At 46.8% G+C, this 12,239-nt stretch overlaps 5 protein-coding genes across 5 annotated transcripts; 3 read left to right on the plus strand and 2 right to left on the minus strand.

Annotated features, from left to right (window-relative positions):
• Window positions 1-291: 291 nt before the first annotated feature.
• F4812DRAFT_442723 (uncharacterized protein) lies at window positions 292-3,152 on the plus strand. Its single transcript, XM_047935330.1, has 2 exons — window positions 292-1,067; window positions 1,142-3,152. The coding sequence occupies exons 1-2, from the start codon at window positions 1,026-1,028 to the stop codon at window positions 2,765-2,767; spliced, it is 1,668 nt and encodes a 555-aa protein (XP_047786906.1). The 5' UTR covers window positions 292-1,025; the 3' UTR covers window positions 2,768-3,152.
• A 1,569-nt stretch (window positions 3,153-4,721) lies between these two features.
• F4812DRAFT_467178 (RlpA-like double-psi beta-barrel-protein domain-containing protein-containing protein) lies at window positions 4,722-5,558 on the plus strand (the record flags this gene model as incomplete). The annotated part of the gene is made up of 1 exon (XM_047938617.1): window positions 4,722-5,558. One exon carries the CDS (start codon window positions 4,722-4,724, stop codon window positions 5,202-5,204), a length of 483 nt encoding a protein of 160 aa, XP_047786907.1. The 3' UTR covers window positions 5,205-5,558.
• On the minus strand, window positions 5,079-7,682 carry F4812DRAFT_442729 (cora-domain-containing protein). The gene is made up of 3 exons (XM_047935331.1): window positions 6,944-7,682; window positions 6,266-6,894; window positions 5,079-6,210 (listed from the first exon to the last, which is right to left on the minus strand). Exons 1-3 carry the CDS (start codon window positions 7,529-7,531, stop codon window positions 5,817-5,819), a joined length of 1,611 nt encoding a protein of 536 aa, XP_047786908.1. The 5' UTR covers window positions 7,532-7,682; the 3' UTR covers window positions 5,079-5,816.
• A 445-nt stretch (window positions 7,683-8,127) lies between these two features.
• Window positions 8,128-9,474, plus strand: F4812DRAFT_160605 (uncharacterized protein). Its single transcript, XM_047929817.1, has 2 exons — window positions 8,128-8,585; window positions 8,636-9,474. The coding sequence occupies exons 1-2, from the start codon at window positions 8,220-8,222 to the stop codon at window positions 9,302-9,304; spliced, it is 1,035 nt and encodes a 344-aa protein (XP_047786909.1). The 5' UTR covers window positions 8,128-8,219; the 3' UTR covers window positions 9,305-9,474.
• Window positions 9,475-10,105: 631 nt separating this feature from the next.
• On the minus strand, window positions 10,106-10,891 carry F4812DRAFT_467186 (uncharacterized protein; the record flags this gene model as incomplete). Its single annotated transcript, XM_047938618.1, has 1 exon — window positions 10,106-10,891. The coding sequence occupies one exon, from the start codon at window positions 10,889-10,891 to the stop codon at window positions 10,109-10,111; it is 783 nt and encodes a 260-aa protein (XP_047786910.1).
• Between the last annotated feature and the right edge of the window lie 1,348 nt (window positions 10,892-12,239).

A 12,239-nucleotide genomic window follows, 5' to 3' on the forward strand; every position in this document is an offset into this window, starting at 1 on the left:
ACATCTGCCTTTACAATATGTACATATTTGCAAACATACATGTACATAGTAACATGATGTTGGATTGAGTACTAGTTCCCTGTGGCTAGTATTTTAGTTAACAGGGTCTGGCAGGTTATAGGAGGTAGGCAACTATCCGCTGTAACCCCACCGTGGTAACCGCTGTACCACGATGCAGAACCTGGAGTCTGGTGGCCCCTGCAGAATGCAGAATGACTTGTGTCTATCAGCCATGTGTGGCCAATGACCACTGGCACTTGATGGCAGATGCAATCCAATAAAATGCGATAAATACAATATACAATACAATAAACCCGCCGCATCCATGGATCAAATGGATCAAATTTGTGTTATCAATCCCCCCATTAACCTCTTAACTAATTGCCCATTACCCATTACCTCATACCCCTTAGAATAGAGTTTTGTACTTTTCCTACTTTCTACCTAGAGTCTATTTTTTCCATTTTCCATTTTCAAAGTATTACTTGTTACAACTTGTTTACTTCAACTTGACACCATATCATCCGTAAATTAAATTATCCATATTCATATAATACAACACTCCGACTCACTCTTTGTCCCATTTCGTTATTGACGACTAGGCCTAGGCTACCTAAGGTTAACTTGCCAACTCAACAAGCTTGGAGATTGTCCCAATTACCACCTCTTTTAAGCAATAAATACCCCTGCCCTTGCAACTCGTGCAGCCGTCTACGAAGTTCACCGCATCGCCAATTTGGTCTCGAACCCTTCGATTTTTACCTTTAGTAGATACGTGTCGAACGTTACATCTTACGACTAGACTACAATACACTTGTTAAACTTCGTTCTCTTATCGGTCGCGCTGTACTCAAATACCCATTTACGCCCATTTTTTTGCCCATTTTGTCGCCCCTACGAGCTCCTACGAGCACCTACGAATTAGACGTGCCGGGTTAAGGCCTTCAATAGTACAGTCTCATGGGTAGTCGAGGACATCCTTCATCTGGCGAGTATCGCAGATGACCTAGTATTATACTATCGCAATGGGGATATTTGGCGACCTCTCTCCCGGAGGCACCATCACGGTATGTTTTAACCGCCTAGGAACATTCCATGTGCCCTCTTCCGTAACTAACCTGTTGTGTTTTCTTCCTGGTAGATTGGTATCCTAGTTGGCTTAATATCTACAAGCGTCCAATCTCTCGGCCTCACTCTACAGCGAAAGTCGCATATGCTCGAAGATGAAAAGTTTCCGCTCGAATTCCAACGACCCGCGTACCGAAGGCGAAGATGGCAGTTGGGAATGGGCATGTTCATCTTTTCCAATATAGTCGGGAGTACGATCCAGATTTCTACCCTACCTTTACCAGTTCTATCTACCTTACAAGCCGCCGGATTGGTCTTCAACTCGGTATGTGCGACTTTAATATTGGGCGAACCTTTCACGCGATGGTCTTTCTACGGTACCGTACTTGTGACCACCGGCGCCGCCTTGATAGCGATTTTCGGCGCGATACCTTCCCCAGCGCATAGTCTGCCAGAGTTGCTAGATCTGCTCGGTAGGTGGCCTTTTATTCTTTGGATGTCGCTCCAGGGCGTGCTCGTTGTCTCGATGGCAGTGGTTATCGACCTGGTCAATCATCTCAGCAGCCTTTCGCAAAATGCTAGGTTCCGACTGGCCCGCGGTCTCATATTTGGATGCATCAGCGGTATTCTATCGGCTCACTCTCTTCTTTTCGCCAAGTCGGCTGTAGAGCTTGTTATTAGAACAATTGCTGATGGCGACAACCAATTCGTGCATTGGGAGTCGTGGATGCTCGTGTTTGGATTAGTTTCTCTGGCGTTGAGCCAGTTGTATTATCTACATCGTGGATTAAAGTTGATATCCACCTCAGTATTATACCCCCTTGTCTTTTGCATTTACAACATCATCGCTATTCTAGATGGCTTGATATATTTTAACCAGACGAACCTCATCACACCTCTACACGGCGGGCTCATTGCGCTGGGCACTGTCATCTTGCTCTCCGGTGTTCTAGCACTGTCGTGGCGTCTCAGTGACGAACAGCATCCTCCCGCTGTCGGTCAGTCGACCCTGGCACCAGGACTAGGACTAGTGGACGACACGGAAGGAGAGGAGTCATCCCCCACAGACTCGGATTCGGTTGGCCTAGTGGAAGAGGCTGAACCGGCTACGTACAACACCTTTGCGCCAAATATAGAGACAACGCCCCTCACACCAGGTCGCAAGCCTCCAACCCGCTGGCACGAGCGTTCGGAGATATGGGACGAATTGGAAGATCAAGATACGTCCAGACCGTTATTGAGTAAATCTCGATCAGTCACTATCCCCGTTAACGTTGTTAGCGAAAATACACCGTTAATGGGCGACCGCAGGTTAGTACCGGGAGGATCGGTAGTCTCTTTGACCGCAGACGAGCCCAACGAGGAGTCACCGAGGAAAAACTTCCGGCACCGAAGAAAATCAACAGGGTTTCCAGGATTCACGGCGCGGAAGCATATACGGCGGAAGAATTCTGCGGGTGCTGGAGTTCAAGATACTCTGGGCGGAATTTGGAAGCTGAGGTGGTGGCGCGGAAAACGCGACAACGGCTCGGATGTAGCAATAGCCAGCTCGCCAGGGGGCGAAAGCGAAAGGAGGCATTCCTGGGTTTCGAGTCCTTCGAGGAGACAGTACCAAGATGACCCCGAGGACGCCAGCGAGAGAAGGGATTCTAATCAAACGCCGCGGCCGAAGAGTCCCAGAGGCGATGATGCTGTTTGATTAAAGAGCTACCAATAGCTAGCTAGACTATATATGCATTTAAGGCGGCAGGGAGGCGCAAATGATACACATAGGCAGGATAGCCTTAGCATCTTTTGAGATTAAATAAGAATTGTTATCCAAGCGGATCTCATATTGTTGGAATTTTGATATTCCGTTCTTCGTTCATGTTCATGTTAAGCACACTTACTTAGTCTAGGGAACCTAAACCGGCCTTGCTCTTACTATTTTATTAATAATCTCTAGCGGCGAGGATTTATTCTTTATGAGTGGCATCGAGATAGAGTCACATCCCCGCTAATCAGTTTAGTTCAGATGAGGTGCACGCATCATGTAAAACAGTCTCACATTCAGAGACATATTTATAGCTCACACCGGCTGCCCCCTATATCAGATTCCTTACATGATTCTATCTTACCCAGACCTAAGAGGTGAGGCCACGATATGCTTACTCGTGTGATTTTCCTCGGAAAAAAAAGCGTTCGGGATGCTTGGATGAACTAGACAAACGCCAAGTCGTATCAAGTGTGAGAATGAATTACTGTGACATTTAGACGTAGCTTTGGGGAAAATCAATAAAATGATACATACGGGAAATAATAACATCAGACTGACCTGGCCTGTCTTCCCTCGGTTTCCAATATCCTTTTCGCCATACCATTTCAAGTTCATCCAATTGCCGATATTGCACATTGATCTGATATCAAGATGACCCAATAAAGCAACATATCATGAGACTTTGAGCATGGCGTCAGAATATGGTAGGCTGACAATAGATGATAGTGTAGAATAGTTGTCCTATCTGCTTGCGGCTCAAGAAATATATTGGTAATCGTTGCTGGACAACATGTTATACTTTAGGTACCTTACCATTTATGGGACATTTTTCTCTTATTTTTATAACAATTAAATCTCTAGCTTAGGTCCTGGCCTGTTATATCCATTCTATATTTAGTCCACGGGCAAAAGAGGATATTATCATGGAGTTGGGACTGTGATGGATGACCTCATCAACATAATCGTCCTTGCCCCTTTTACTCTCTAGGCTCAAAATTGGTATTCAAGCTTTAAGAGTCGTTAAATTGACAAATTGCAGTGAGAATCGGGTCCTTGTGTATCAAGAGGCTCCGGCTTACTGGTACTCAACGGCCGCTAGCATCAGTAGCATAAGGCTATGTAGGTAAGTAACATGATGGCATGCTCTTGCGAGAAGACAATGGATCCTACAAGACGGGCTACCGTAAACAAGTCATGCGAGTTGTCAAAGCCTCCAATGAAGTAATACTGAGAGCTATTCATCTAGTTGCTGACAGCGAACCATCTCCAATATATCGTAACTTACCTGCCTTGGGTAACGTAAGCAGACTACCGTCACAGACGACTAAGCTCCCAAGACAGCAAGGTCTAGACAATCTAGCCTCTCGAGTTATAGGCATACCATCGGTGGAAGGTATCAGCAATAGAATGTCAATATCGATTCTGAGGGAATGGTTGGATAAGCTCTCGGACTACCTAGCATACTTTGTCAGCAATATTTCTCCCATTTCATCTTGGTCTGCTACCACGCCTGCCATCTACCTTTAGTCATTGAGTAAGCCAGTAACCTGAACTCGAAGTCCTCGAAGAATATGCCGGGGAAAAGAGCGTTGTACAGACGCCAGTGCTGCAGAAACAATGAAACGGATCGCATGATAGGGACTGGCCCGAGGAGAGGCTATGAAAATATGTATAAATAGCTTCGCACGAGACGTGCTCCCTTAATATCAATCCCCTATTCACCAGCAGCTCGTTCCTTCTAGCCTTATATCGCCTTATATCAAGAGCTTTATAAAAGTTGCCAACCCCTATTCATCAGCAACGATCATACCCGTAACCACCGGTATTTAACAATCCACCATCTATTATACTAAAAAAAACCTATCTATCCCTACCCTCCCCCCGCTCCCCTAACGCAATGGCCCCCCTTATCAAACCCATCCTCCTCCTCCTCGCCGCCCTCACGGCCCGCCCAGCCCTCGCCTTCACCGGCGACATGACGTACTACACGCCGGGCCTCGGCGCGTGCGGGAAGCACAACTCGGCGAGCGACCACATCGTGGCGCTGTCGCCGGCGCAATACGGGCACGACGCGAACCCGAACAAGGCGCGGGTGTGCGGGCGCGTGATCCACATCCGGCACGCGGGGAGGACGGCCTCCGCCACCGTCGTCGACAAGTGCATGGCGTGCGCGTCCGGCTCCATCGACGTCAGCCCCGCCGTGTTCCGGCTGCTGGCGCCGCTGGACCAGGGCCGCGTCAAGGGCGTCGAGTGGGGGTACGCGGGGGCGAGCTCCGTGCGCGTGGAGGAGCTGGGCGACGGGGAGGTTAGGCTTGAGGTGGTGGAAGAGGTGAATGAGGAGTATGCGAGGTTTGAGAACGTTACTGAGAGCGAGCTGTGAGGGGAGTAAGAGAGGAAGGGAGTAAGGGGCGAGTGGTGGTGAGGGGTGGTGAGATGTTGATGAGTGGTTGGTGGGTGGAACTGGATGGGAAGAAGGGGAGAGAATAGGTTAGATGGCTGTTGAGGAATAGGACTTGGAAAGAGAAGACTGGCAGGTATCTAAACAAATGTAATTTCTTTCCTTCATCCATCCTTAATATTCGCTTCTAGCAACGCGTAAGACAAGGGCCAAGTTGTACATAAATATATAAATATACATCGATCTACATACCCCCTCTCTCTCCAATATCTTCCCACAGGACGCTAATAGCAACAACCTAATTGCGCTGCTGTTGAGAATAACCCGCGGCAAATTCAATGGAGAGTGGAGTAGCTTAATCGGTCTATAAGGGGTATAGAGATGCCCAACCAGATCTATGAGACGAGAATGCCTTCAGTTACAGAATCTAATACACACAGATTGCCGACTCCAAACTCATCTACTGTACTTCAGGAAATGTCGACTTACCATGACGCCTAGTAGTATGCTTTCCCAGGTGCAGGGGGGGCCATTTGAATCTCATGGCCTTTTGATAGCACACAATTTTGCGTAGCCTTTTTTTTCTCTTTTTTTTTACCACCGCTTCTTTTTCTCAGCCTGATCCGCCTTTTTCATATTAAGCCGTCTTATCATCTCGCGGTTCCTGGGGTCTAAAAGCCCCACGTTCCCTTCATCATGAAACCAATGGTAATCGGGTCCCAAGCTCTTCCTGTCGTCACCCTGCATCTTGACGCGCTGGACTTTTCTGAGCTTGTCTAGACCGTATTTGCATACCCATAAGGACATTACGACGGAAACGGCCGTAACCATGGCAAAACCCCAGTGCGTTTCTTCGATAAAGTTCTCAAGGTTCATACCGTAGAGGCCGGCAATAAAGGTACCCATCGCTAGACCCAGCGTTCCAACACTGAATCTTAAATCTAAAAGCATCAGAGAGTTACGGTTCGCATCCAGAATTGCTCGAACACTATATCATTGTCAGCTTGACGCCACGACACCAGTTAGTGGAGTTCTCCGCTTACATATCTTCGGTATTTCGAATACCTGATGTCAAGTTTTGCGCTTCCTGGACGATTTCATCGCAAAGTTTATGATACGACTCTAGCAGCATCTCAACTTCAGTGTGGTCGTCAAGCTCTCGGTGGATGTCGTGTGTCTTCTCAGTAAGATACATCGAAGCCAAATCGTCGTCGGCTTCGAGAAGTTCCTCAATAGCATCACGGACTAACTTTGCCTTTTGTACGAAAGTGCTGACTCGCTTAGAAAGAACAAGCAAGATGCGCAGCTTGTGCCGATCAATATCATCCTCCAGCTCGCTTAATATACGGATTACCGGATCGCGGACCGCTTCGAAATCGGCTTCCAGCTCCTGAGTAACGGATTGAAGAACAGCTTCGAGAGCTCGAAACTCGTAAGGAAGACCTACATTTCCGGGTACCGCCTTTTGCTGGAGCTTTCCTTGTAGGTCGTACATAAAAGCCGACTGCGGGTAAGATGCCTTAGAGCCATATACGTCGAATAGTAAGACACGGTTGTATTTAATGAGGACCTTAAGGTGTAAGAGATTAAGTAGGATAGCGGTCGGTCGAACGAGAATATGCGGTAAGTTGGACGAGTCAATCTTGCGCAAATCGCGAGGCAGCAAGCCAAACTATCTCGAATTAGTTGGTGACTATGGCAGATCAATAAGACGGACAAACCCTGGCAATAAGCTCGCTCTTCTTAAACTCGCCGTCTACCAGTATAACATTCCCATTCTCGTCAACTTCAGTGCATCGCAGCCTCGGTTCTAAGGCAGCCTTTTGACTGAGCTGGCGCCGACTGTTAAACATGGAAGTATTGTCACCACCCGCCACATCAGGTAGATCATCTGGCTCTAGAGGTTTCGTATTCTTCGATCCGAAGCCCCATAATCTCTCTCGCCAAGACGGCGGACATGGAGGTGGAGTTCCGTTTGAGGAAGTGTATCGGAGGCCAATATTCGGAGAGAAGTATGGGTGATTCTTCTGACGAACTATTCTCGAAGCTCCGTAGCACCGGGTTCGTATAAGTGCATCTACATCCAAAAGACTGGCTTGTAATGGCGCATGCCAAGAAGCTTCCGAAGCAGTTCCTACTCGCAAAGAACTTCTTTGATTCTTCCTGGCTGCGCATAATATCCTGCGCATGGGTTGTGCTAACTTTACGACACGGTCATGGCTGGGATTGAAGAAGCTTAGATTTTCCGACTGTATGCGAAGAAATCTTAGAAGCCTCAAAGAGGGCACTGGCAAACGTAGCGACGCCATTATGAGGGTCGCCCGGAAGTGGAAGAGAATGTTACCAAAGCTGGACCGAGTATCTTGCCATTGTCTAGGTAACTCAGGCTTTCTGAAAGTTAGAATACGGCATTTGAAGTTATCGCAGTTGTAAGTTGTAAGTTGTAACTTTTTTTTGACTAGAGAATGCGCGATAAGAAAATGATCGCTATCACAAGACCCGCTTTGATTTTCTTTGCTGCTTTCGGTCCGCCTTGAATCCCGGCTAATTGGGACGGGTGGATCTCTAAGTTATGGTTGAAGTAGTGCAATAGGTTTAGCCGAAGATATTCCTGCTCACTCACCTTGGGTACAATACGTACCTAAGTACCTATTACCTCTCTCCTTTCAATAATCACTACAACTTTTTCACCTCTCATCGTCGGGAACCAATTCCCAAGCCACACTATACTAAAAATTACAATGCATAGAAAGTTTAATGGACATTCTACTTTGGAACGAACATTTGCATTGCTTCATGAAAAGAGGGAATAAGAAGAAAAATACTGTGCTACTATCCCAAGTTGGACTCGTCTTATAATATCTGGTAATTACACCTTCAACTCCAATGTCAACTTCAGCCAAACCAAATTTAAGGGAGATTCATCCTATAAATCATTTCTCAATTCTTGGATAGATATCTACCTTACTGATTGTGTGTGTATTCGCATTCATATCAATGGAATTAACTCCTATCAAAGTCCGCGGTAAACGTCGCCGCCGTAACGAGGTTGCAGTCGTTATACCGGAGAAAAGACCAAAGGTTTCTGCTAAACCAAAGCGACAGAAATCTCGGAGATCCCGCGAATCAAAAGCATCCTATCTTGAGAAGATCCCTCTAGAAATACTCGAGCGTATCCTTTGGTATAGTGAGAACGTCAACTTACCCCGTTCTAGCCCCCTTATTGGGCGACTCCTGTCAGGACATTCTACTCTGCGCGAGACTTTCATCGTAGCATTTCAGCCTACCTGGGACGCCTGGTTCGGTTGTGTCGGCGACAGAAACGACTCAACTTGTCCCACTGAAGGTAATCCCAACTTTCAGGTAAGTTCGAATTTAACCTTTCTCCATGTACCATTCGTTAATATTAGCAGTCCGGCCTTTTGGAATATTCGTGGACCAATATATCATTTATTTTGGAATGTTGGGACTTCTATGTCCGGAGGCTTGCGAAAATACAGTCCTCTGGAAACAATGTTCTTTTTCACCTTCAGCATTTGAGGATATGGGGAGATTCGGATAACCCGGCCAACGCCATGCGAAAGGACGACTCCTATTTAGTCGACCCCCAGGAGGCAAGCCGGTGTTTCTTCCACGATTACTCTACCTTCCGGTCAATTCGAGAGCACATTGGATATTACGTCAGGACGTTCGCTGAACCAAGTCCATCCACTTTTCTACAAGTACATAAGGATACCTGCATACCCGATTCGTTGTTCACTTCACCTTACACTGACGAAAGTCACCAAAAGCTGTTTTGGTTGGTTCGAGGCGGTGCTCGTTTATCCCCCGATCAAACTTGGGAGCTCACTCTTCAGGCTTTCCGCGATGCCGTGCCAGAGACATTGCCTCACGCCGGAGAAGTCAACCTCATCATGATCAGGCTGCTCTTTGCCTTGGGGGCTTACCGATCCTGGCCTGAGTATGTTGTTGATGAGGAGGAGGAAAGACTACACTTCATATTGAGCAAGTTCACCCCCAAACCCACAGCCAACATCGTAAAAGAGTATAGGTATATCGCCCTAATGATATCTGCACGTTAATTTTTTTTTTCAATCCTACATTCAACTTCCTTTAGTAGCAAGTATCAATACAAATCAGAACTTGGTCAGGTTTTTTTTTTGGTTGAATTTACGGCAGTGGAGAAGTAGGTAGCCGCGTGTTTGGTGGGCACGCGAAATACCAAACTATTAAAGCATAAGGATACATCTCCATATTACGGTACCAGTTATGGTCACTTTAGTATGACCGAATTAACAGCTGGGTACGGCGATTCAGTTTGGTTAGCATAGACGTTCCGAAACATTGATGTCCTCATCTACTTGAATAGGATGCCATGAAGGAAAGAGTGATATGTATTAGTTCCTTCAAACTATGGACAACTACCAAAATTTCTGGCACTTAGGCCTGTTCATTCTCGATGTGCTTAGCCATAACGATAATGGTATGCCAGATACAAGATGCTGAATGCTGGATGAAATAAGCTGGTAGTACAGTGAATGATGAAGTAAACAAGTTCCCGCGTGTATAGGGTCATTACAAAAATATAACGTGGCTTTCAAGCCTTCAAGTTTCATGATAGCAGTTTTCTTCCTACTTTTCCTCCGATAGCTCTGATGATTGCTTCTGCACACATGTGGATGAACATTACACATGTGTCTAGACGCCTCTTTGGCGTGAGGTTTTGGTGATCCCTGGCAATTTTCAAATTAAAAAAAAAAAAAAAAAAAAAAAAAAAAAAAAAGAAAAGAAAACCAGCAAGCAAAGCATACATATGTGTATGTAGCGTTTGGTTAAAAGACCAAACAGGAGACGGGGCCCGAAACAGTTGATGTTGGTTGCTTGCTTTACTCAATGGGGATCTTCCAAGCGAATATGATAGGGAGAATGGTCAGATCATCCTTATCGTCGCTGTCAAGGCGCTGACGAATCTTCTCCTCCAGGGGCCACCACAACTCCTCGTCGAGACCGCAGTCGAACTCCATGACAAGGGCATGGAAGGGAGGGGCTGGGAGACGATGGACCCACTGGACGTCGCGGATGCTTAGATCTTTCAGATGAATTCCGACGCGCAGGTCGTCGGTGCAGATGTTGTGAACGTCCTCGTAGACCTGGCTGATGCCGTGGTTGAACGTGTCACAGAAGGGTGCATCGAAGCACATGTCACGCATGACGAAGGGGTCAAGGCGCTCGCGGCGCAGGCCGCGCTCCTGCATCTCGACCGTGACGAAGCCCAGGCCATCGTACTTGAGGAAGCTGCGAACATGGTCCACGACGTACAGCCACTTGCTTCCCTTGTAGATGGTGTCCTCACCCCAGAGCTCGCCGTACACCATGTTGGTGTTGGCCTCGGCCTGGATCGTGAGAGTCAAGGAGCTGAACGAGTGCTCGACCTCGGGACGCGTCATGACGATCGAGAACTCCACCTCAAAGTCGAGGGTCTCCATCACGTTGCTGATGATATACTTAATAGCGCGTTGACGGACGAGGAACGCGTCCCAGAGATAGTTTCCCGGGTAGATGCATTTGACGGGCAAGGCGGGGGGGCGCGGGGCGCCGACGCGGATGGGCGTGAGAAGAAAACCGCTCGCCTCAATGGTGGATCGAAAAGGAGGAAGATTGTCCCCCATATTGCCAGCGGTGTATCGCTGGCGCGACGGACTGACAGTTCGTAGGCTTGAGGACAAAGTACCGTGAGGTTGAAGGATTCTCATCTAAGAAAGGTTCCTCCAAAATTAGTATTTCTCTAATTGATTAGGTATTTACATGATGTTATGATGGGAATGAAGATGAAAAAGAAGGAAATACTTACTTTGTATGTTGGTTGGGATAACAGGCTGCACCCTTCAAGTTCTTAGATAGATGAGGAATAGGTCTTGGTCCTGAGAGATTTTGTTGTGTGTTTTAGACAAATCTTCCCTCCTGTGCAACAGGATAAATTTATGAGGGAGAAAAGAAAAAGAAAATTGAAAGAAAATTGAAAGAAGGACTGCTACTTTATAGTGGACAAGTTGCTTGGGTAATTATGCGCCCTCCTGCAATGGGATGGCAACAGGCAACTGCTCAGTATTGAAGGCAGCTCATACCCTCTTTAGGTAGTCAAGTGGTTGTCCAGGGTGAGAGCAAGGGCCGGAGGGGGAAGGGTGGAGGGGAATTGTGAGATAGGGACGACTAAGAGACAACTACTCCACGACCTGACGACTATACAACCACAGATCAACTATGCAGCTAGTATCTCTAGGGGGGCCACCACATAACCAGGCATTGGGTGGACCTACGGGCTTGAGCAGTAGCAGAGTCTCCTATGACAGAGCTCTTCGTCTTTACGAATATAAGACTATGAGGTTCATGCTATAAATATCCCGGCTGTAGAAGCTAGTGACATCTTGAAGTGGTGATGAACTCCAGCCCCTCGCCGGTTATCTACGACGCTGTATATATTTAAGGCTCAAGAATATTGGAATTACGGCAATCAATGCTTCAACTCCAGGTCGTTCAGGCGTAGTGTGAGCTACAAGAAGTTGAGCAACGTTGTCTTGAAGTTCACCGAGACACGTGACGAGAATTTTAAGGGGCAAGGACCTAGGGGGACAGCTGGAAGGAGTAGTAATTGAGACAACATTGTGTGTCTGAAAAATTAAGCATGAAATGATAATGCCTCCCTTTTCGAATAAAGAATATCAACAGAGCTTAAATCATGTTTGAACAGTGGATATTTGGATTGGTATTTTCAATGGTCCATGCTACTATGAGGCTCTGATATATCTTCACAAGAAAGTTAAGCATATCTACGTAGTTTTCAGCTCGCCTCTACATGCATTGATCTTGTGTTGAACTATCCATCCACTGAATGTTGTGAAAGATAATAATTACGCCGAATATGCTTTCTTTGAACCTATGGGGCATAATAGTTAACACAATCATCATGCCTGTGCCTTCACCAATTCATCAACCTTCTTGGGCATCCATTCATCCTAA

This window comes from Daldinia caldariorum (assembly GCF_022478825.1).
Source record: "Daldinia caldariorum strain CBS 122874 unplaced genomic scaffold F4812scaffold_19, whole genome shotgun sequence".
Classification (NCBI taxonomy): Eukaryota; Fungi; Ascomycota; class Sordariomycetes; order Xylariales; family Hypoxylaceae; genus Daldinia; species Daldinia caldariorum.

Excerpts from the sequence above, each read along its gene's own strand:
- F4812DRAFT_442729 (XM_047935331.1), bottom strand. The coding sequence starts at position 7,531 with ATGGCGTCGCTACGTTTGCCAGTGCCCTCTTTGAGGCTTCTAAGATTT. Across the intron at positions 6,895-6,943 it reads AGAGCGAGCTTATTGCCAGG|TTTGGCTTGCTGCCTCGCGA; the intron begins GTTTGTCCGTCT and ends AATTCGAGATAG. Across the intron at positions 6,211-6,265 it reads ATTCGAAATACCGAAGATAT|TGTTCGAGCAATTCTGGATG; the intron begins GTAAGCGGAGAA and ends ACAATGATATAG.
- F4812DRAFT_160605 (XM_047929817.1), top strand. The coding sequence starts at position 8,220 with ATGGAATTAACTCCTATCAAAGTCCGCGGTAAACGTCGCCGCCGTAAC. Across the intron at positions 8,586-8,635 it reads AAGGTAATCCCAACTTTCAG|TCCGGCCTTTTGGAATATTC; the intron begins GTAAGTTCGAAT and ends TAATATTAGCAG.
- F4812DRAFT_442723 (XM_047935330.1), top strand. The coding sequence starts at position 1,026 with ATGGGGATATTTGGCGACCTCTCTCCCGGAGGCACCATCACG. Across the intron at positions 1,068-1,141 it reads CTCCCGGAGGCACCATCACG|ATTGGTATCCTAGTTGGCTT; the intron begins GTATGTTTTAAC and ends TCTTCCTGGTAG.